The following is a 22500-nucleotide window of genomic DNA, read 5'->3' on the forward strand; positions in this document are numbered from 1 at the left end:
GACCTCTGACCTTGTCTAATAAAAGCTGTCTCTTGAGAAGGTAGCAAAGCAAACCAGAAGTTTCTACGATGATTCTGTACCAAACCATCAAAAATCGAATGTTTTAGATGTTTGACCTCACTGTGACCTTGACCTTTGACCGATTTTGACCAAAATCTAATCAGCGCTAGCCACCACCCTCCTGAATTACGTGGTGTAATTTGACATTGGTAGCTTCTTCCGTTCTCGAGCTATCATTTTTTGGATGTTTGACCTCACTGTGACCTTGACCTTTGACCGATTTTGACCAAAATCGAATCAGCACTAGCCATCACCCTCCTGAATCACGTGGTGCAATTTGACATTGGGAGCTTCTTCCGTTCTCGAGTTATCGTGCCCACAAACAAACAAATAAACCAATGTCACCCTCAGGGTGACCCTATCTTGCCAAAAGGTGACCACGTGTGACTTCTTTAAGGTCACACTGAGGTGAACAGAGCTGCTATCCACCAGGAGCGACTCCTTGAGGAATATCTGCCTACGAGAGATTCCGATGAGAATCGTTCTACAGAGTAAACATGAAAAATATGCTTTTTCCTCATAACGTCACCAAATGACGTCATAATGTCTCAAGCTTGACATATCTCGAAAGCACTCATCGAGGTGTTCAATTTGAGGTACTACACGATATGGTTCCTAAAACTTGAAAATTTGACCTTGGGGTCAAATATGTTTGACCTGAGGCGCTAACCATGAAGGTCAAGGCCAATCGCCACCAAAAATTAATCAGCTGAGCGCCAGACCATGAACTATATTCCCATGAAGTTTGAAGACGATCCGATCAAAATTACTCAAAAAATAAGGGTTTCATCGACTCCCCTGATTTGCGCCAAAGTGACCTTGACCTTTGAACTTGACCTTCAAAATTTTGTGCACTGAAAGGGACCCCTATAGGCCTCTGATATGCGAAGTTACAAAAATTTCCGATGATAACTGTGCTCTGCAGAATTTTTTTATACATGATTACAGACAAAAAAAAATAAAATAAAATAAAATAACATACAAGCTGACCAACATATCTTGCAAAAACTTCGTGTTGGCAAGAGAACAAACAAGCAGTCATAGTCTGGTACTTACGAAATCGTCAACTTGACCTCTGACCTTGGCTTATAAAAGCTGTCTCTCCAGAAGGTAGCGACGCAAACCAGAAGTTTCTATGATGATTCTGTGTCAAACCATCAAAAATCGTAACGTTGATCGAAGCAAAAATCTCCATTTCTCCACGCAATTATACCTTAACGTAACTCAACGATGCGTCTGCTCGAGCGCACTGCATCATGGGACGACCCGTGACGCGCCGAGTGAAATATTTTTTATACAATCTTAAAACGTCTCCAAAACATCCAATTTTTACCAGAATTTCGACAACCGAGTTTTAAGGGTCCGAAGCGATCGCAAAAACCGAAGTCAAAATTAAAATCGAAGTTAAAACGAACTCGTAACGTCGAGCGAAGCAAAAATACTCCATTTCTCCACGTGAATTTACGGAATTATGTTTGACCTCACTGTGACCTTGACCTTTGACGGATTTTGACCAAAATCTAATCAGCACTAGCCATCACCCTCCTGAATCACGTGGTGTAATTTGACATTGGTAGCTTCTTCCGTTCGAGTTATCGTGCCTACAAACAAACAAACAAACAAACAAACAAGCAGTCATAGACTGGTACTTACGAAATCGTCAACTTGACCTCTGACCTTGTCAAATAAAAGCTGTCTCTGGAGAAGGTAGCGACGCAAACCAGAAGTTTCTACGATGATTCTGTACCAAACCATGAAAAATCGAATGTTTTGGATGTTTGACCTCACTGTGACCGATTTTGACCAAAATCTAATCAGTGCTAGCCACCAACCTCCTGAATCACATGGTGTAATTTGACATTGGAAGCTTCTTCCGTTCTCGAGTTATCATTTTTTGGATGTTTGACCTCACTGTGACCTTGACCTTTGACCAAAATCTAATCAGCACTAGCCATCAGCCTCCTGAATCACGTGGTGTAATTTGACATTGGTAGCTTCTTCCTTTCTCGAGTTATCTATACCAAACCATCAAAAATTGAATATTTGACCTCACTGTGACCTTGACCTTTGACCGATTTTGACCAAAATCTAATCAGCACTTGCCATCAGCCTCCTGAATCACGTGGTGTAATTTGACATTGGTAGCTTCTTCCTTTCTCGAGTTATCTGTACCAAACCATCAAAAATTGAATATTTGACCTCACTGTGACCTTGACCTTTAACCGATTTTGACCAAAATCTAATCAGCACAAGCCATCACCCTCCTGAATCACGTGGTGTAATTTGACATTGGTAGCTTCTTCCTTTCTCGAGTTATCTGTACCAAACCATCAAAAATCGAATATTTGACCTCACTGTGACCTTGACCTTTGACCGATTTTGAGCAAAATCTAATCAGCACTTGCCATCAGCCTCCTGAATCACGTGGTGTAATTTGACATTTGTAGCTTCTTCCTTTCTCGAGTTATCTGTACCAAACCATCAAAAATCGAATATTTGACCTCACTGTGACCTTGACCTTTGACCGATTTTGACCAAAATCTAATCAGCACAAGCCATCACCCTCCTGAATCACGTGGTGTAATTTGACATTGGTAGCTTCTTCCATTCTCGAGTTATCGTGCCTACAAACAAACAAACAAATAGAAACGGAAGGCATCAATATACTTCCAAAATCTTTAGATTCCGTAAGTAACAAACAGAAAGGGGTGAAAACAGTAACCTCCGATCTTTGATGGCGGAGGTGAAAAATTGTCAGATTATATGTCACACCCCCTTCACACACTTGTATTTGAGAGTAAAAACTCAAAAACATAATTAAGGAAAGAGGGAGTGGTGTTCATAGGTTATTTTACAAAATTAATTGAGTGAAACCCAAAATGCCAGTGGGGATTTTAAAAGCAGACATATTTATCCTAAAAAGTGGATTAAAATTTTAAAATAGAAGACTCAAATTATGTTTTCGAAGTTTGAACTCTTATATCAACCATATACGGCTATTTAAAAATTATTTCTAATGAATATTTAGTGTATAGTCATGGTGTCAGCAGCGATTTTCTCTAACTCTTAAAATCAGCAATTTGGAGGTAAGCGGGGGGTGGGGGGGGGGAGGGAAGGAAAAGGAGGGAAATGTAATAATTGGCAGATCTGGGATATCTGCAGCCGAACCTTAGTTCCAGCTCATTCCCCTCCTCACGTACGTCGGCCAACTTGGGTGACCTCCTTAGCAACGTCATGCTTGCATGACTGCAACACACTGTTCGCAGACTTGCCTGCTTCTTCTCTCAAGCCCTGACAACTGGACAATAAGACTGCAAGGCTCAAATTTGATTACCTCACTCCACTGGCTAAATTTTTAAAATGTTTACAGATGAAACTTGAAAATCAAAACAAGTTAGTTCCTGCCTATATTTCTGACTGAATCAAAACTTGTACCCATGCAATAAATCTACAATCTAACACCGAGAATCTCCTGGTCGACCCTGAAGAGTGAGGAAGAATTTTGTTTTTTGTTTTTTTCAGGTGATTGAGAATTCTTCCAACATGGTTGTGAAGTGTGTAACTCGCCACCTCTCAATTTGCGCAGCCTCAACCATCATGGTTTTTAAATCCGCCAATTCAATTTTCATAACCATCGATTTCTCTTATTTCTTACTTCTCTCCTCTTCCTTCTTTGTAAAGCACTTTGAGACCTTGCTGCCAAATGACAAACGGGGACAAATCGATCGATTGGGTTTCGTAAGATACTCTTCCCTTCACGTGGGATGGTAAACAATTCTGGGATGAGAGTTCCAAAATGACAGCTTTCAGTTCTCCCGTGTTATTACAAGCGAGAAGCATCACTTACGGTAACCATTCTTAACGCAACTCATTTCCTTTCTTCTCATCCCTATTTTCCTGCTTTTATTAAACACAACAAGAATCCAAAGTATTACGACAATGGCAGAGCCACCAAAATATTTGCCTCCGATTGTTTAAATAATAAGAAAAGCTTTCAAATGGTCCTTAACAATTTTAATGAGATTATATTTTTTAATAATAAATATTTGTGGTCGAAAGATTAGGGCAGACCACATTAATGTTTTATGTTCAAGCTTGAAAACAAATCATATATATATATATATATATATATATATATATATATATATATATATATATATATATATATATATATATATATATATATATATATATATATATATATATATATATATATCCCACACCCAAATAAAAACAAGTCATAAGGCAAAATATATCTATTTTTAAACAAAAATGGAGTTTCCCATTTATTAGCAGAAAAATAATTGCCAGTTGCTTTGGGAAAAAAAAGTTTTGGCATGATGAGGGATAAACAAGACTAAAATGCACAGATCTATCATGCAGCACAAGAAATGGACTTCAAAGGTGGAACAGTCTGAGGTCGACGTAGTCTGAGGTCGACGTGGAAAGCTCACAAGTGCAAAACTACAAGATTGTAGTGGGTGGTGTTCGTATTATACATCTGAAGTTCAAATATGTGGAGGTGTAGAGTAACAAGCACAATAGGTGGTTGTAAACCTAATGATATTGTAAACAAAGAAAGTCATTCACTGTTGACACCAGAAGCCAGGCATCACACTGGCGATTAATGCATATAGCTGGAGGACTTTTATGCTTCCTTTTACTGACTAAACCTATCTCACAAACTTCTCTCTTCATTGCTCCACCATCCATCTCCTCACTTTATAAAAAAAATTCACTAAAGCAGGCAATGCATTGGTACTCAAAGGTTCTCCACATCATGTTTTTATATTTGTTGTGAAATTCATCATGCTTTATCATTATTTATTTATTTTTCAGAGTGAAAGTTTCAATCTAAACACCAGTTGGCATGTGTGTACTCCCCTCCCTGCTCGTAAAGATGTAAAACACCTGCTGTAAATTTCATTTTTTTCTTTCATGTCAAGCATCTCCCTATCCACCATGCAATCTCAACTCTTTTAAACTGCGCTGGTGCCTTCTCGGTTAAATCTGAAAATAAATTTTTCCATCAAAAATTGTTTTTTTTGTTTTTTTAAAAATCAATCTGAGTGAACTCTCAAAGCAAAACACGCATTGTGTGTTAATGCCACAAAAATAAGTTGTGCGAGGTGGTCATGTCGATTTTTCTTTTGGATGGGGGTGGGGGGAACACAACAACTTGCAATATAGTTAAGGTTGCAACAGATAACATCAATAAAAGACTACCATTGGAACTGTAAACATACATGATGACCAAATACAATTCAGGTAAGATGAGAAATCCTCTCGGTGGAACGCATACCTCCACCAAGCTGAACAGTTCACGTTTTGTATCCCACTCATTGGCCGGATCTGCATGCAGACCTTAACCAAAATCTAATTGGTTTGTTTTAGTCACCTAGCTAACTCGTCCATCAAGTTTTGTCATAATCTGTCTACAACCTTTTGAAATATTGTGCTATGTATTTAGCAACTTAGCGAAGAAACGGAAGGTTTGGAGGAGTGGAAGTAGTACAGAGAGGCGTTTTAGGGGACTTGCAGAAGGTTTGTGCAGAAGGATGTCAGGAAAGGGTGCACCATCGAGGGATAGAAATCAGGTATAGTGGACAGAGGAGGTAGCGAAGGCAGTTTGTGAAAAGGAGGCTTGGAAGAGGAAAGAGATATCAAGGATAGGGGGAGGCAGCCAGATGCACTTGTATGGGCAGAAGAAAGCAGCAAGGAAAGCTGTGGATAAGGCAAGGAATGATATTGAAGAGGAGGTGTACAACAAGTTGGAAGAGGATGCTGGGAAGAAGATGATAAACAAAATGGTTCATGACAGGGATGAGGGTAAGGACATTAAGGGGGGGTGGTCATTAACGGTGGTGGCAGGAGGCTAGTGACAGAAAGGGGGCAGTATTGGAGGCGTGGGAAGGATATTTCAAAGAGCTGTTCAACCCGGAAGGAAGCAATGGGTGAGCTGGAGCTACCATGATAGGTAGAGGGGAAAGTGGAGTTGGTGGACATCACTGAGGAGGAAGTGCGGACATATTTGAAGAGGATGAAGAAGGGAAGAGTGCCAGGCATTGGTGAAGTTGGTACAGAGATGATAATTGCAACAGAAGAAGTTGGAGTCAATTGGCGAAAGAGGCTGTTGAATATATGCATGAGAGAGGGTTCAATTCCGGAGGAGTGGAGGACAGGGTTAATTGTGCCGATATGGAAGGGGAAGGGCGATGTTCAAGATCCAAGGAAGTGCAGGGACATTTTGCTCCTAAATCAGGTAATGAAGGTGCTGGAGAGGATTCTGGATGAGTGGATAAGGAAGAGTGTGGAGATGGAGATCAGAGAAGAGCAGCAAGGTTTGAAAAGGGTAGGGGGGTGACGGATGGGATGTTCACGCTGAGACAGCTGGTGGAGAAGAGATTGGAGGTGCAACATGAGATGGCATTGGAATTTGTGGACCTTGAGAAGGCCTAGGACACTGCCCCAAGAGAGTTGGTGATGGCGACACTGAAATGGATGAGAGTGTTGGAAGCAGAAGTTAGGTTTGTGGAAGGGATGTAGAAGGGAATGAAGGGAAGAGTTTTTGTTGGTCCTTGGATATCTAAGTTCAGTATGAACATTGGTTTGAGGCTGGGAAGCGCTCTCAGACCACTCGTATTTTCCATGGTGATGGAGCTGGTAAGCAGGAAGCTGAACTTGAGGAGTAGTATGGGGAGGATGCTGTATGCGGACAATCTGGATATGTGGTGGAGTGGGTGGGAGATGCAGGAAGTACTGGGGGAATGGAATGAGGAATTTGGGAAGCATGGGCCGAAGCTGAGTATTGAGAAGACTGGGGTGATGTGTGTCAGGCAGCAGAGAAAATAAATGAACATGAGGTTGGAGGAGAAGGAGATCAGGCAGGGAAATTGGTTCGAGTATCTGGGAGGAACAGTGACCAGGGATGTGAAGTCTGAGGCAGAGCTGCGGAAGAGGATTCAGGTGGGTGTGAATGCATGGAAGAGGTTGGAGGGAGTAATTCCAGACACAGATATCAAGAAAATTGAAAGGGAAGGTTCTGAGGTCATGTGCAACACCGACCTGCCTTTACGGTCTGGAGACGGTGGAACTGACAATGACAACAACAGTAGCTGCAGGTTTTTGAGAACAACTGGGTCAGGAGGATTGCATGAGTGAAGAGGGTGGATAAACTGAGGGAGGAGATTGGATGCAGACGAGTTTGATGGGGAGATTGGTGAAATGTCGGCTGAGATGGGCTGGAAACTTGTTGCAGACGGGGAAAGAAAGCAGAGCAAACAGCAGGTAGGTTGAGGAACCAAGGTAGGAGGAAAAAGAGGTTGGCCGCGGTTGAGATGGGAGAATTATGTGAGGAGGGATATCTGTAAGGTCGGGGTGGTTGGAGAGTGGAGAGAGTTAGCCGAGGACAGAGAGAGGTGGGGGAGTATCGTCGTCAAGGCAGGGCAGAAGCTTGGTGCCATCGGACCTCACCCCTTATAAAAGGGAAGAGCAAGAGAAAAAGTATCATTTTTGGCCCCATCTCTCAATGGTGAAGCATCACCGATGAGAAATTAAAAAAAAAAAAATTATCGGATCTGAATCTTCACCAAAATTGAAATACTGTCGGACACAGCGATTCGCGGGGGATATGTTCCTGGAGAATGTCACGAATGTCGAATCTGTGAACGTCTGGGCATTGTTTCAATGGAAAACTAGAAAGGCACTCTGGAGTACACACCTCCACCAAGCTGAACAGTTTACGCTTTGCATCCCACTGATAGGCCAGATCTGGATTCAGACCTGAACTAAAATTTAATCTGGTTGTTGTCACCTAACCAACTCACCCACCAAGTTTCGTCCGAACCCGTCCATAACTTTTTGAAATATCATGCTATATATCGCTTTCGCCCGATCACTCAACGGTGAAGAATCACTTTAAAAATTCTCGAATCCGGATTTGGATCTTCACCAAAATAGAATCAGTTCTTCCTCGTCACGAACCCAAGCTCTCCACAAAATTTCGTCCAAATCCGTCCACAACTTTTTGAGATATTTTGTTTAAAAACAGGGGTGAAAAAATAACCTCCATCCACCTTCGGTGGTGGAGGTTAAAAAAAAAAAAAGGAGATAGATTCCTGGTGGGTCATGATTCATAAGGGGGAAAAAAAAAAATCAATAATAGTGTGAAAACCACAAATACGCCTGTGAAAAAATAAAAATAAAAATGTCCACCAAATTTCGTCTGAATCGATCCATAACTTTGATATCCTGCTCACAGACAGATGTGAAAACATAACCTCCATCCATCCTTTGTGGTGGAGGTATTTAACAGCACAAAAGGTGAGTACATCAGCTGCGAGCACCTTGCGGAAAACCTTGCCACTGGGCTGTTTCTCCTCCTCCTCTTTCAGAAGTTCACGATGTCCAAGGCAGGGTCGTGCTGCAAATCTGCTAGCAGCCAGTGCAAAAAGTGCATCAAGTGTATTCACACCCTGTGCCAATGTGGTAACCAGACCGTCAGCATGCTCTGCGCAACGGTAGGGGCCAGAAGGTCCACCACCAGGTGCGATGATAGCCTTAGCACGGCGTGTGAGTGCTCGCCGTTTTCGTGCTGAACCAAAAATGTATGCCGGCAGGTATGTAACAGCAGAGTACAACCACATAGCTGCTTGGGCAGGAAGCAGCAGCCAGGACGGCACGTCGACTTGCAGATCCATGCTGCACTGCTACGAAGCAACGTCTCCCCTTCGATGCCGATTGGCGATATCAATGTGGGAATTTCCAGTCAATCACAAGGGAGAACAGATATCAGTTGCCAGCTTCTTGTTGAGAAAAGGGTGCAGATTTAGTGAGTCTGTTATCGCTCATTGGTGAACAAAGCCAATAGACATCAAGCCGATTGTTGAAAATGGTGCGAATCTGATTACGAAGCTGTTGGGCATGGATGGGAGAAAAGAAAGATGACAATTAGAAGGTTCTTCCACAAGGATCATCAGCATGTTTTAATAAGCTGGGGAAAATATATGGAAACAGATTCTGTTCAAATACAAATGAGTTTGTCCCCCCCCCCCCCAAAAAAAAAACCATGACATCATAAACAGAAGTTGCAAGTCCAACAAGTGAGTCCAGTCTCACAAGGGACATGTCCCACTCGATACAGTGTCACCGTTATGATCACTTCAGCCCTGATTGTTTTGACAAGATAGATGACTTGTTTGGCTTTTGAAGCAAGGTATGAAAAAAAAAAAAAACATTGGGTAACTTTGATAAGTTCTGATATACATGAAGAAATAAAAGATTTCAAATAGGTTATAAAGAAGTTATAAGATTTTTCAAGCACTGGTGTGTGCAGCCAGGTATTCGATAATAATAAGAAAAGGGAACATAGGATATGAGGGAAACGATAAATATTAGTGTTTAACACTGCAATGAATAAACAATTTGCTCCTGAAAAGACGAGTTTTACCAGTTGGATTATTTGGCATCCACCTATTGCAACATCATTTCACAAAACTATCAAACATTAGTGGCCTTTCCTGTCCTTGAGAATTAAATGTGGCAAGTAATCTTTGGATATTGGTTTTGGTTTGTTTTTCTTACTAGGCATTGGCAGACCACATTGATTCCTCCTTTGGTTTGCTCATCTCCACCTTCCTCCAATATTCACCCATAAAGCTTTGTCAATGTTTGTCGTGTCTACCTTTGTGCCCAAGCCCTTTACATCTCTGTGCTGTTTATTTATTTACTTATGTGTACGTCGCATGTGGCTGCTTGGTTGCATCATTTTATGGGGGCACGGTTGTGCCACTGATGCAACGCCCCTGTTACCAGCATTCTGGTACTCATTTTGCTGACCGAGCAAGGACGACAGGCTGAGTCAACTGAATGGTAAACAGGGATTTTAACTCAAGACCCTGTTCTTAAGCCAGCCACCTTCTTAAGCCAATTCCAAGCTTCCGTGAGGTTGATCTACAATAATTTTTATTCTACGTGGTTGGTTTCTTTCCCCACCTCTGGCTTAGTTTTCTGTTTTCTTCTCTCTGCAATTCTCTCACTTCTAGCAATTAATTTTTATGAACTATCTTTACTGCAACCTTCATATTGCATTCATTCTCCCGTTCTGCTCAATAAAATAAAAATAATTAATATATTTATTTCTCAAAGTTTCAATACTTCCTCGAATAAATGTGATTGTGGTCATGCTGTGCCCTCAAATGACATATGGTGAATCCTGCTCCTTCCCTCAATCCAATTTCCTCTTCTACCTTTCTGATCCATTCGCAATTGATCCGAGGAAGGGCATAATCTGTTCCACAAACACCACGACAGTACTCCATATCCCTCATGCAACTATCCCTTCCCTCTTCCCCATTCTTGCATGTTCAGCCAAGGACCACCAAACCCTTTTCATTTATTCCAACATTGGAGGCTTGCTCCCTAATCCCATGGATCACTCTCAACAAATATTACACGTCTGACAGAAAATTTGCTTTCATGGTATATCTGAGGCTTACTCATCTCCCTCTAAGTTTAATTTTTTTGCACACTTTTGACACAACGCATTACTCGTGCCAGTGGTAGTGATGTGATTTTCATCAGGGGAAACCTTTCCCATAGTCCCTGACCTTGCCTGTTAACCTCCGCCCCAATCATTGAGGAATATCTTTCGATGAGTCACCCTTCCAATGGCAATATCTTGTTCATGTGCATGGTCAATCAACAAGGTTCTCAGGCAACTTCAACTCGATAATAATAAGATTCTTTGCATTTTTATCTACAAGGGCATCAACAGTCACCATTCCAATTGGTTTAGAATTTGTACAGTCAATAGTATTGCAGTGAAGGAAGGCCTTTTGCAACAATGATGGCCTCACATAACTTGTTGAGTTCCCAATCCATACTCCCCCCACCCCCAAATCACAGCCACATTCTGCTTCACTTGAACATTTGCAACTTTCCCGACAATCTTTCCTGTTCTTTTTCTATTCTCTTGGATGCTCAGATCATATATCGTACAGTCAAAATGTCGGATGACCTCCCACAAATTGCAACAAAAGCAAACTCAACAGATTTTGATTCCTGGATATGTCCTCTGACAGAAAAAAATTCCTAAGGGATCCTCCGGGGGGGAAAGTCCTGAAATCATGGAAATACAATATGGCCGCCACCTGGCTTGGGGAAAATGAGAAAATTGTAAAGATTGATATTTTAAGACGTAAATATATGTTTTTCTGCATTATAATTGTTTCTAGTTGTGGTCAGTATATTGATATACAAGAATAATTATAAAAAAGTGAAATTGAGGGTAAAATAAAAAATTATAGCTTTTTTTGTCCCGAAAAAAAAAAATTTTTTACCTGCTTCCAATTTTGGCTCTTGGACCAAAAAAAAAAGAAACGTTGAAGACACAAGATGAAATCAAGTCTATGGCAATACAATATAATTATGTAAATCATTGAAACATGACAACATTCACAATTCCACTCGGGGCAATCACTTCTGCCTGACAAGGATTTCGAAATGAAAATGAAAATTCACATTAAACTCAGAAACCACATCCATTATAAACTTACTGTACATGTTGAGAAAAATCAAGCGTATTAAAGCTAGAACTCGACAATGTCGTCATCATCCTCATCATTGTCACATGGAGTGTTTGTGCAGCCAGAGCCCCTGCAGTTTCCACAAGCTGGAGTGCACTCAATGTTGTGCTTCTTGCATGTGCATCTCATGGTGCTACATTCAGCCTGGCAGTTGCACCTAATGACACGTAACATCTTTTCAGGAGCTGGAGCTATTGATGTCTGAAGTGGCACAAAACCCTCGTCACACTTCTGCCAACCCCAGTCTGTCAGAAGAAGTTCATCTGAACATCCCTTCCATTCTTGGACTTTCAGATACATGCGCAGGCTGTGATACTTTGCTGCTTCTGATGTTGGTAGTAACGTCTGTGGTTGCACGTGAGAGGAGCTCCAAGCCACCTTGTCCCAGTACCGCTGATACCGGAGGGTGTCCAGGGTGTCAGTTGACTTTCCGTTGGAGATTATCACCAATGTTTTTTCTCCTGCATCTGCCACATCACATACGGAAGCTGGATATGTATCAAAAACCTTGGCCTGCTCACGGAATGTGTTGTTTGCTTTGAACTTTTTGAGGGAAGCTCCCTTTCCAATCCCATGAAGACGAGATGTTGTGTCGCACCAAGAACTGCATATAGAAACAGTATGTGCTTGCATATGTCTGTACCAATCATTTTCTTTGTAGCCTTGATGTTCCAGATGCGAGGCTTTTTCGTGTTCTTCTTTGGCTCGGGACAAAAGAAGAGGTCATGGGATTCTAAGCTTGCATGGTAGCATAGGAGGATGAGGAGGTCTGCGTCATCACCAACTAACACAGTGTTGGTGACAGTAGCAGACTGCACGGCCTTCAGTACAATGACGAGATCAGCATCCCCTGAGGCATGGTGTGTCTCACAGTTCTTCTTCTGAAGCTCTTCACTCAACATAAAAATGAATCGCTGTTTATTCTGCCTATTGGCAAGAAACTGTTCCTTCTTCATTGTGAGACAGATGTCAGCTGTAAATGTCACAGTAGTGCCATCATTCCCTTTAGACCGTCTCTGGTGTATCATATCCTTCGTGTTGGTACTCTCATAACCATCAAACACGACTATGGCATCTCCGTACTTCTTTGTTACATAATCAGTGTACTGGTGGCATATGTCTCTGTATGTAGATCCACGAGACCATGGAATGCGTTGAACAAGTGCCCCGCCATCCAAAACATACTGTTGCCCATCATTGGGGATATCGGCTGGGACATCGGATCCAAGAAGATCCCAGATGGCATCAGCAAAGACTGGCTTGTGTGCTTCTCGGAGCTGAAGAGAGGTATCAAAGAGGGCTGGTGGATAGCTGCACAGTTCATATTTGAAGGCAGACTCCAGTTCTTCTGCTGTCTGTGGAACAGTGATCAGTCTCTGGAAGAGGAGTTGTGGGTCAACCTAGACTTGCTCTCCATCAATCTTGACAGATGACTTCATGCTGAGGGTGACAACTTGGTCTTTCCTCTTAAATGTGTACTCGGCAGGTGTTTTCCCATCCATAGATTTCAATATTTTGGCTCCTACAGCATGTGCTGTATCGACGTTGACATGTGCATGACGTTTCCCATCCATAGATTTCAATATTTTGGCTCCTACAGCATGTGCTGTATCGACGTTGACATGTGCATGAACTCCAGTGGCAATGTTCCTCAGACGTGGATCACGACTGAACGGATTCCGTTCCTGTAAATACTGAAGAGCTGATAGTGTGTCCTTCCAGTCACGAGATTGTCTTGCCTTGGTCATGTCCTTCTTCTGCTCTCCAGTGTTGTAGTTCAAACCTGTGAGGTCCTGCATTGCCTGGTTTATTTCTGCACAGGTAGGCATTGATAATAGCCATACCAGCCGTTGTTGCTCTGTCATTCCTCGCCCTCTTCTGAGCCCCCCGCTGGTCTTCAAACTTCTCATCAGAACTTGTTCGATGATCAGGTCAGATGAAAGACCTGCCCACAGGTGATCACTTCGTCGAACCACATGGAACCCCTCATCAAAACGTTGTTGGACATTGGGATGTTGAGTTTTGAGGTTGGACATCTGCTGCAGATACACCCTCGCAGATTTGGCATACAGGTTGTGGCCCGAGGCTGCCAGGTAAGGCAGCATTTCCTGGATGGCCTGGAGATGTAGTGCCCAGTTCCCAGTGCACTCTGCCGGATGTATTTGCGTAGAATGTCGAGCATGTCCATATACTGAACCCAGAGCGCTGAAGTTCTAGAAGATATCTTTGCAGACTCGGCATGCTTCTGAAGGTGGTCTTTGATTCGTTTCAAGACGTCAGACTTGCGTACTTCTTCTACAGACTGGGGTTGGCAGAAGTGTGACGAGGGTTTTGTGCCACTTCAGACATCAATAGCTCCAGCTCCTGAAAAGATGTTACGTGTCATGAGGTGCAACTGCCAGGCTGAATGTAGCACCATGAGATGCACATGCAAGAAGCACAACATTGAGTGCACTCCAGCTTGTGGAAACTGCAGGGGCTCTGGCTGCACAAACACTCCATGTGACAATGATGAGGATGATGACGACATTGTCTAGTTCTAACTTTAATACGCTTGATTTTTCTCAACATGTATAGTAAGTTTATAATGGATGTAGTTTCTGAGTTTAATGCGAATTTTAATTTTAATTTTCATTTCGAAGCCTTCGTCAGGCAGAAGTGATTGCCCCGAGTGGAATTGTGAATGTTGTCATGTTTCAATGATTTACATAATTATGTTGTATTGCCATAGACTTCATTTCATCTTGTTTTCTTCAACGTTTCTTATTTTTTTTGTTCCAGGAGCCAAAATTGGTAGCGGGTAAATATTTTTTTTTTTTTTTCGGGACAAAAAAAATTGACATTTTTGGACAAAAAAGCTATAATTTTTTATTTTACCCTCAATACATTTCACTTTTTTATAAGTATTCTTGTATATCAATATACTGACCATAACTAGAAACAATTAGAATGCAGAAAAACATATATTTACATATTAAAATGTCAATCTTTACAATTTTCTCAGTTTCCCCGAAGACAGGTGGCGGCCATATTGGATTTCCATGATTTTAGGACTTCCCCCCCCCCCCCCGGAGGATCCCTTCGGACTTTTTTTCTGTCACTGAGGACATCCAGGAATCAAAATATGTTAAGTTTGCTTTTGTTGCAATTTGTGGGAGGTTGACCAAATATTTCTGCTATAATGCCTCTACAAATCATTCGCCATTCGCCTGCGGTGTGCAGTGTCAAATTTCGTTGCCCAGCGTTGCCCAAAGAAATTCAATGCAATACGTGTTGAAATATTTCCTGTATGACAAATTGGGGAATATAGTTCGATTTCAAGATTGACAACTTGGGGAATGAAAATATTTCCGTCAAGATTGATGAAATGCAGTGTGGATTTATGCCAGGAAGAGGAATGATCGATGCGATTTTTATTGCAAGGCCTTTGCAGGAGAAGTACATGGAGAAGAGGAAGAAGTTGTTTCTTGGGTTTGTTGATTTGGAGAAAGCATTCGAAAGGGTTCCACACAAAGTAGTGACATGGGCATTGAGGAAGTTCGGAGTGGAGGAATGGTTGATTGGAGTGGTGATGACAATGTACGAGAGAGCGTGCACAGCTGTAAGGACGAAGGATGGGAACATTGGTGAGTTTGAGGTGAAGGTGGGAGTGCAGCGGGGTTAGTACTAAGTCCCCTACTATTTGTAGTTGTGATGGAGGTGCTGGCTCGGAGCGCAAAGGAGGGTTTTCCTGTGGGAATAGCTGTCTGCAGACGATTTGGTGTTGATTCCGGAGAGTCGGGATGGACTGAAGGAGAAAATGAATAAGCGGAAGGAATGTGTGGAGGAATAAGGTTTGAAGGTGAATATCGGAAAGACGAAGGTGATGGTAAGTGGTAAAACATGTGGTGAGGTGAAAAGAACTGGGAAGTGGCCAAGTGCTGTGTGCAGGAAGGGTGTTGGAGTGAACTCCAATCAATGTGCACCGAGTGGGTTCATCAAAAATGTATTAGTGTGAGAGGGTCATTAACCAGTGTGGTAGCTACATTCAAGTGTAAGGTGTGCATTAACAGATGGAGGAAATGTGGAGTTGGATCTTTGAGACGGCATGGAGTTGGAAGGTGTGAAAACATTTTGCTACCTCGGAGACATGCTGAATGGAGAAGGTGGATCAGACTCGGCCACGGTTGCTGGAGTGAGATGTACATGGAAGAAGTTTCAGGAACTGAGTGGCGTGCTGACGAGGAGGGGAAAGGTTGAAGGGAAAGGTGTATGTTTCATGTGTGAGGAGTGCTATGATTTATGGGAGCGAGACATGGGTAATGAACGTAGAGCAGCAACGAAGGCTGGAAAGGGTGGAAATATGAATGGTTCGGTGGATGTGTGGAATATCGTTAAGAGAGAGAGAGGAAGACAAATGATGAATTGTGGAAGATGATGGGAATAGAGCCTGTGATGGATGTTGTGAAGAGAAACAGGTTGATATGGTTGGATTTTGTGTTGAGGAAGGATGAAAGCTACTGGGTAAGAAGAGTGATGGAAATGAGTGTCGAAGGAAGCACGGAGGACGGGGAAGACCGAGAAAGACTTGGCTAAAGGTGGTGGAAGAAGAAATGCGGGTCAGGGGGTTAATAAGGGGAGATGCAGAAAATAGGGCAAAGTGAAGAAGATTGTCATGGGGCCCGCAAGGCTAATCCCTGCTCCAGCAGGGAAAATGGCCTTAAAAAATGCGTTATTGTATGACAAATTAGGGAATGTTGGCCTTATGGTTTTGTATGAATTACCAAGCTTGGGTGTTGCAAAATGTGCTTTGACTTGTATACAAATGCGTCACCTTCTCAAGGTGCTCAACATACTGACCTGGAGGTTGCTCATTTTGCACGTTGATCAAGCCAAGCCTGTATCTGCTTTTGAGTCTCAAGTGAGCTGAAGACTGCCAATCATTTTACATCTGATTTGGTTCTGCCCATTAAGCCGCTGTCACACCTTGACGATTTAGCCAGCGTATGCCGATTTATGAAAAATTTGTCTAAAATGCTGGCACACGTCGAATACGTTATGGGTACGTTTTGTATACGTTAAGAGTACGCTGAAAAGCACTGCCATACGTTGTAGTACGCTGGCTTTAAATGTACTTTTGGGTTGTCCTCAAATTTTTGCATGCTTGAAATTTTACGACGTATGCCGGCGTATGACTCACATGTTCTGCTACGCTGGCCATAAGTTGTAGGCACGTAATGCGATAGTTGACACGCGTCGACACACGTTACTTGTAAGTTACTCATAAGTCGAAACACGTCGAGGTAATGTTTAGCGTACCCGAAACATATTTCTAACCTACGAGTAACGTTTTGTAAGCACGCTACACGAACGTTGTTCACACTTCGCAACACGTTACTTGAAAGTTCCTCATACGTCGTAACACGTCAAAGTAATGTTTAGGGTACCCGTGACATATTTATAACCAATGAGTAACATGCTTGGGAATTATTTGTAAAGCATGTCCTACGCACAAATACGTATGTCGACGTATTTGACGTCTTCAGGACGACCACAGAACTTACTGAACGCGTTTCTAACTTACAGATACTGTATAATGGCGTATTAGCAGCGATTAGGGGAATTGGTATATAAAAAGGGGCTTCGCAGGAGGAACCCGTCTTTTTTTTTAAGACTTCGTGGTGAGTAAGCTACATGTTCATGTCATTCCGAGAGATGGAGGATACGGCAAGGCTGAGACGACAATACCTACCTGTCCTCCAACATCAACATGACCTCATTGAGTTGACACTGCACCAGTTGCGTGCAAATAGAGCCGGGAGAAGAAGACGTGAACGGAGGAGAAGGAACTGGGTCAGACCATGGATCGGGAGGCGACGCCATTACGGAATATATGACCAGCTCATGGTGGAACTCCGGAACGAGGACCATTCATCCTTCATCAACTTCCTGCGAATGCCCCCAGCGATGTTCGACGAGCTGCTAGCCAGAGTGGGTCCAAGGATAACCAAGCAGTACACCTTCTACAGGGATCCGCTTGAGCCTGGCATGAGGCTGGCACTGAGCCTGCTGCTGTTGGTGCCGTGACTGCAGTGCTGTGGAAGCGATTAAACTCGTTCAATGAAAACGATTTCAATTGCCGAGCACCAGCGACCAAAAACAATAGGCGAGTGACAGGCATTTATTAAAAGTGAAGTTGCAGCCTATGAATAGAAAACCTCCCGTGATCGTCGACAATACGCTGCCACGCTATGCATACGTTAGACTATCGTTGGGCATATGTTGTGGACGCGTAAAACACGCTAATGAATCTTTGGTATAACTTATCGATAAGTTATCGAAGCGTTCTGTGTTCATTACTAGTACATTATGCATTTGTCCAAGTCGTTTCGAATACTTTAAAAACTGAAACAAAAAAATAGTTCATCATGGGAATGAGAAAAAAAAAATTAGCCGAAAAGAACATCGAACAATGGTGCAAAGTTGTCTCTTATTCGTGGACGCAACGAGGATCCATCATCACCCACACCCTCCCCATCACGCTCACCTACTACTACTGACATGGTCATACTACTACTACGACCATCACCAATACTACTACTACTACAACTACTAAAACTACTAAAACTACTACTACTACTACTACTACTGACACGCTCACCGAATACGACTACTGATACGACCGACATTGACATCTACTCAACATGGAGTCTGGAACACTGACGGGTTCCTCTTGTGAAGCCCATTTGTATATACCGATTCCCCTAAACGCTGCCAAATCGCCATTATACGGTAGATGTAATTGTGTAGCAGCATAGCAAACCTGTTGTGCATTTTGTGATCCAAGCACCAAATTTGGCACAAATGTACATTATGTTGCGAACATTTTCAGATATTGGGCCACTTGAAATTCTCTCTTTATGTCCGCCATATTGGATTTCAAAATGGCCGCCACTTGAAATCTGCATTTGCTATTATCTCTGGACGGAATGCAGCTATTGACTTGATTCTGGTATCTAAATGTATGTTTTTGGGGGCAAGGAATCCAATGGTACCATTTTCAACTTCATATTATCTATCACAGTCTTATATAATTTTATTTGGGAAATTATCTAGGCAAATATTGGATTCAACACAATACTTTGAAAAGAATGTCTTAGTTCTGTAAATGTCTGAGGTATAATACTGACATGCTACATGGTCTTGTATTTTAGGCTTGGTGAACTGGTATCTGAGGCTAGGTATATACCGGTACTGAAGATACGTGTACATAAACAGTGTCATGTTAACAAGTTCAGCATTGCCACAAGTACATGTATGTTGTTGACTCATCGTCATGTGCAGTCCCCTTCACACACACAGAGGGCTGTGCACTGAAGGGCAGCCTTTTTGCACTTGCAGCGCCTCACACACGCTTTCTTGCACTTGCAAGAAACCAGCTCATTGCAGCTATGAGCTGCCTCAGTTAGCCTGGTCCAGTAAGGTGTGTCGTGTCCTTCTCCAGTACTTGACCAACCCCAGTTGGTTGGTGGAGGGAACTCTGGTGCTGGCAGCAGTATCTGACCCCACACATGTCCACCTTGATACACTACCCTCTTGACATGTTCCTCCAGAGCTGCCTTCGTTGGAGGGATGAGCTGCACATTGTTCTTCCTTGCGAAGAGTTTCTTACTGGCCTTGTCAATGTCTGTGCATTTGCTGGTTCGATCACACAACAGGATCACAAACCTCTCGATGATGTGCGTTGCATCGTCTGGTATGTCACGAGGTGCAGAGGACAGCAGCAGCAGCGCCTCAGTGAGTTCTGGCAGTACCGTCCAGACTGCCCACGCAGTCTTCTTGCCATGTCTATGAAAACTAGACACAGTGTCGCATCCAGTTAGAGCGTGGAACATTGGCAGTGCACGAGCCTTCTCTCGTCCCAATCCAGCTGCTATTTCGTGTGCTGCTAGGTCTCGGAAACTCTGGCCTGTTCCGAATGCCAGCCACAGTTTGTCTTCTGGTTGCAACTCCTGTGCCAGGGATACTGCAGGCACCACAACATCGGTGTCTACAGTCCGGATGAGTATTGCATGGTGTCCATGCTGGACTGCGTGAGATGCATGCAGCAACATCCGACTGTCAGCTTCTTCATGGTTACATGGGGCGAGTGAGGTCAGATCTGGCAGTAGTGGCTTGCTGAGCACTGCCTCTCCATCAGTAATGATGAGTTGCTTGTCCTCCTGGTCAAACCATTCCATGAGAGCTGCTGAGAGGAACCTGAACATCTCGGTCTTGTTGCTGTCCACTCGTAGGAAGTTCTGCCAGTTTCCTGGTATGGCTGCGGCAGCCACCACACGTCTCCGCACACCTTGTCCCCGCTTTGCACGTGTACTACCTTTCAGTGAATCAGCAAGGTAAGTATCCCAGACCAGATCCAGGCGTGACACTGTTTGCAGCTTCGTGGACATATATGGGATGAAGATCTGTTGTGCATACTCTTCAAAGGTCTTTGATGGAGCCGGCTTCAGCAACTGGAAGATGGCTGCTCCATCAAGCACAATACAGGTCATGACAGGAGTCTCTGTCTTTGCGTCGGAGACTTCTTCCAAGCATGTGAGGAGATCACTCTTGGTACCAGTGCAGAGGCTTCCACCATCAGACAATGCAGGAGGACATGCCTGATTCTCGTGACAAAAGAACTCAAGGTTTCCATCCCTCGTCTGGCAGCCAATGTACAGGCGTGCGAAGGGTTCACGGTCATTCTTGATGGAGGCGAGCTGTTGCTGACCTATGCTCTGGCTTCTTGGAGTGGAAGTGCTGAACACCTTCAGCTTGTTACGGGGAATGGGTGCATCCACTGCCTTTGTTCTGTCCAACAGACACTCTCTGGTGAAAGCCTCGAACTGCTCTTGGCCAATCCTCTTGGCATTAATCACGGTCTCCACAGCAGCAGGATCTGCGATCTCCTTTGTGTCCAGTTTGACTACATCCTGACTCTCCTCCTCGAATGGGTTGCCCATCTCCTCTATGACACTGACGAGGGAGCGAAGATCTTTCACAAATGAGGCCTGTACACTTGGCGTCTGATCATGATGACGTGTGTCTGCTGTTTGCCATCTCCAGTGTTGGTTCCCATCCTGGAATTCTTCGATCATCCTGGCAACTTCTGGTCCCGCAACCATCCAGCGACGTCGGGCACTAGGGTTGTCAGTGAGCCCAACTGCTCCACCGTCTCCTTTGATGCAGGCATTATTCTGCTCATGTGCCTGGTCAATCGGGATTGAAGAGAACACCCTCTGTGTTTTCTGAACGGTGAAGTGGCTTTCCCTGAATTTCCTGGCTACATCTGGGTGTTTGATGGTGAGTTCGGCCATGTCCTTCAGGTGCACTGGTATCCACCTAGCATAGTGGGTGTGATCCAGTGCATGGAACCAGGGGACCAGCTCTGTCAGAGCATCGAGGTACATCATTAACGATCCCTGCCTGAGAGAACGCACATACACTAGAACCAACAGTTCCAGTTCCAGCACGGTTGCCCAGTAGTGAAACTGGGGGATGTCTTCTCCTCTCTGGCAACACCAGTCTTCAAACTCTGGAAGGTCCTCTGCATCCCTGGTTTCTCCGAACAGTAGTGGTTGTATGCACGGTGTTGCAGGATGTACAGTGCTGCTGCAGTCACTTGATGTGCTCTTCTTGTGCGCAAGACATGGGATGCTCGCAGGAATGAGTCTGCTGTCCCTGCTGTCGCAATCTCGGCTTGCACAAGTGCTTGCACCCAACCACTCCCTTTCAGCCGGTCCCCCAGTGTCCTCAGTGCCGCCATCTCTATGTGGAGGCCACCAAACATCACTACTATCTGGTCTTCACCATAGCTCTCTGGCCACTTCCACTGTATCTGCTTGGCCAAAGCAAACAGTGGCTGATCAACGGTGACCACTGGTGTCTGTCCAGGATTCACGTGTTCCACAGCATTCTTCACGACGTCCATTGAGTGCCGTATCATGGCCACTGTGAGGGATCATGTGTGAGTGCCGGATCACTGTGCAAGTGTCGGATCATGGCCACTACCATTGGATTCCTTGCCCCCAAAAACATACATTTAGATACCAGAATCAAGTCAATAGCTGCATTACGTCCAGAGATAATAGCAAATGTAGATTTCAAGTGGCGGCCATTTTGAAATCCAATATGGCAGACAACAAGAGAGAATTTCAAGTGGCCCAATATCTGAAAATGTTCGCAACATATTAATGTACATTTGTGCCAAATTTGGTGCTTGTATCACAAAATGCACAATTCTTTTGAATATTTGGGCTAAGCCGCCCCACTATAAGTTAGAAACACATTCAGCAAGTTCTGTGGTCGTCCGGAAGACGTCAATCAAATTCGTCTGCATACGACAATGTGCGTTTGAGATACGTTACACATAGGTTCAAAGCACGCTACTCATAGGTTCAAAAATTAAGTTTCGGGTATGCAAAACATTACCTCAACGCGTTTCGACTTACGAGTAACTTACAAGTAACATGTGTCCGACGTGTGACAATGATCGCGGAGCACGCCGAGAACTTATTGCCAGCGTATGCGGAACTTGTGAGTCATACGTCAAGTACGTCGTAAAATTTTGAGCATGCTTGAAATTTCACGACGTACTAAACGTACCACGGAATATGACAGCGTACTTCATTGTTTTTCAGCGTGCGCCTCACGTATACACAACTTACCCATACCGTATTCGACATGTGCCAGCGTTTTAGACACATTTTTCATAGGTCGGCACACGGTGACTGCGACAGGAGAGGAAGTCTGCGAGCCACGAGTTGTGTTAAGAAGTATGTCAGCGGTATAAATTCGAGTGACTGTATTGGTGATTTATTCACACAACATCTTGACG

At 43.6% G+C, this 22500-nt stretch overlaps 1 protein-coding gene across 5 annotated transcripts in view; it reads right to left on the reverse strand.

The window, feature by feature from the left end:
• LOC147031921 (long-chain-fatty-acid--CoA ligase 4-like) overlaps positions 1–22500 on the reverse strand; it is a 117115-nt gene that overhangs the window by 43335 nt on the left and 51280 nt on the right. For 4 of the 5 annotated variants that reach the window (XM_085869136.1, XM_085869133.1, XM_085869135.1 and 1 more), the window contains one exon: positions 8406–8973. The exons of the other annotated variant lie outside the window; for it this stretch is intronic. In XM_085869136.1, coding sequence (XP_085725262.1) covers positions 8406–8759 — 354 coding nt within the window. In that variant the 5' untranslated portion in view covers positions 8760–8973. The remainder of the gene's footprint in view (positions 1–8405; positions 8974–22500) is intronic. 5 annotated transcript variants of the gene reach the window in all.

The sequence above is a fragment of the Eptatretus burgeri genome, chromosome 2 (assembly GCF_056783735.1).
Source record: "Eptatretus burgeri isolate ZD-2024b chromosome 2, Ebu_testis_v1, whole genome shotgun sequence".
Taxonomy (NCBI): Eukaryota; Metazoa; Chordata; class Myxini; order Myxiniformes; family Myxinidae; genus Eptatretus; species Eptatretus burgeri.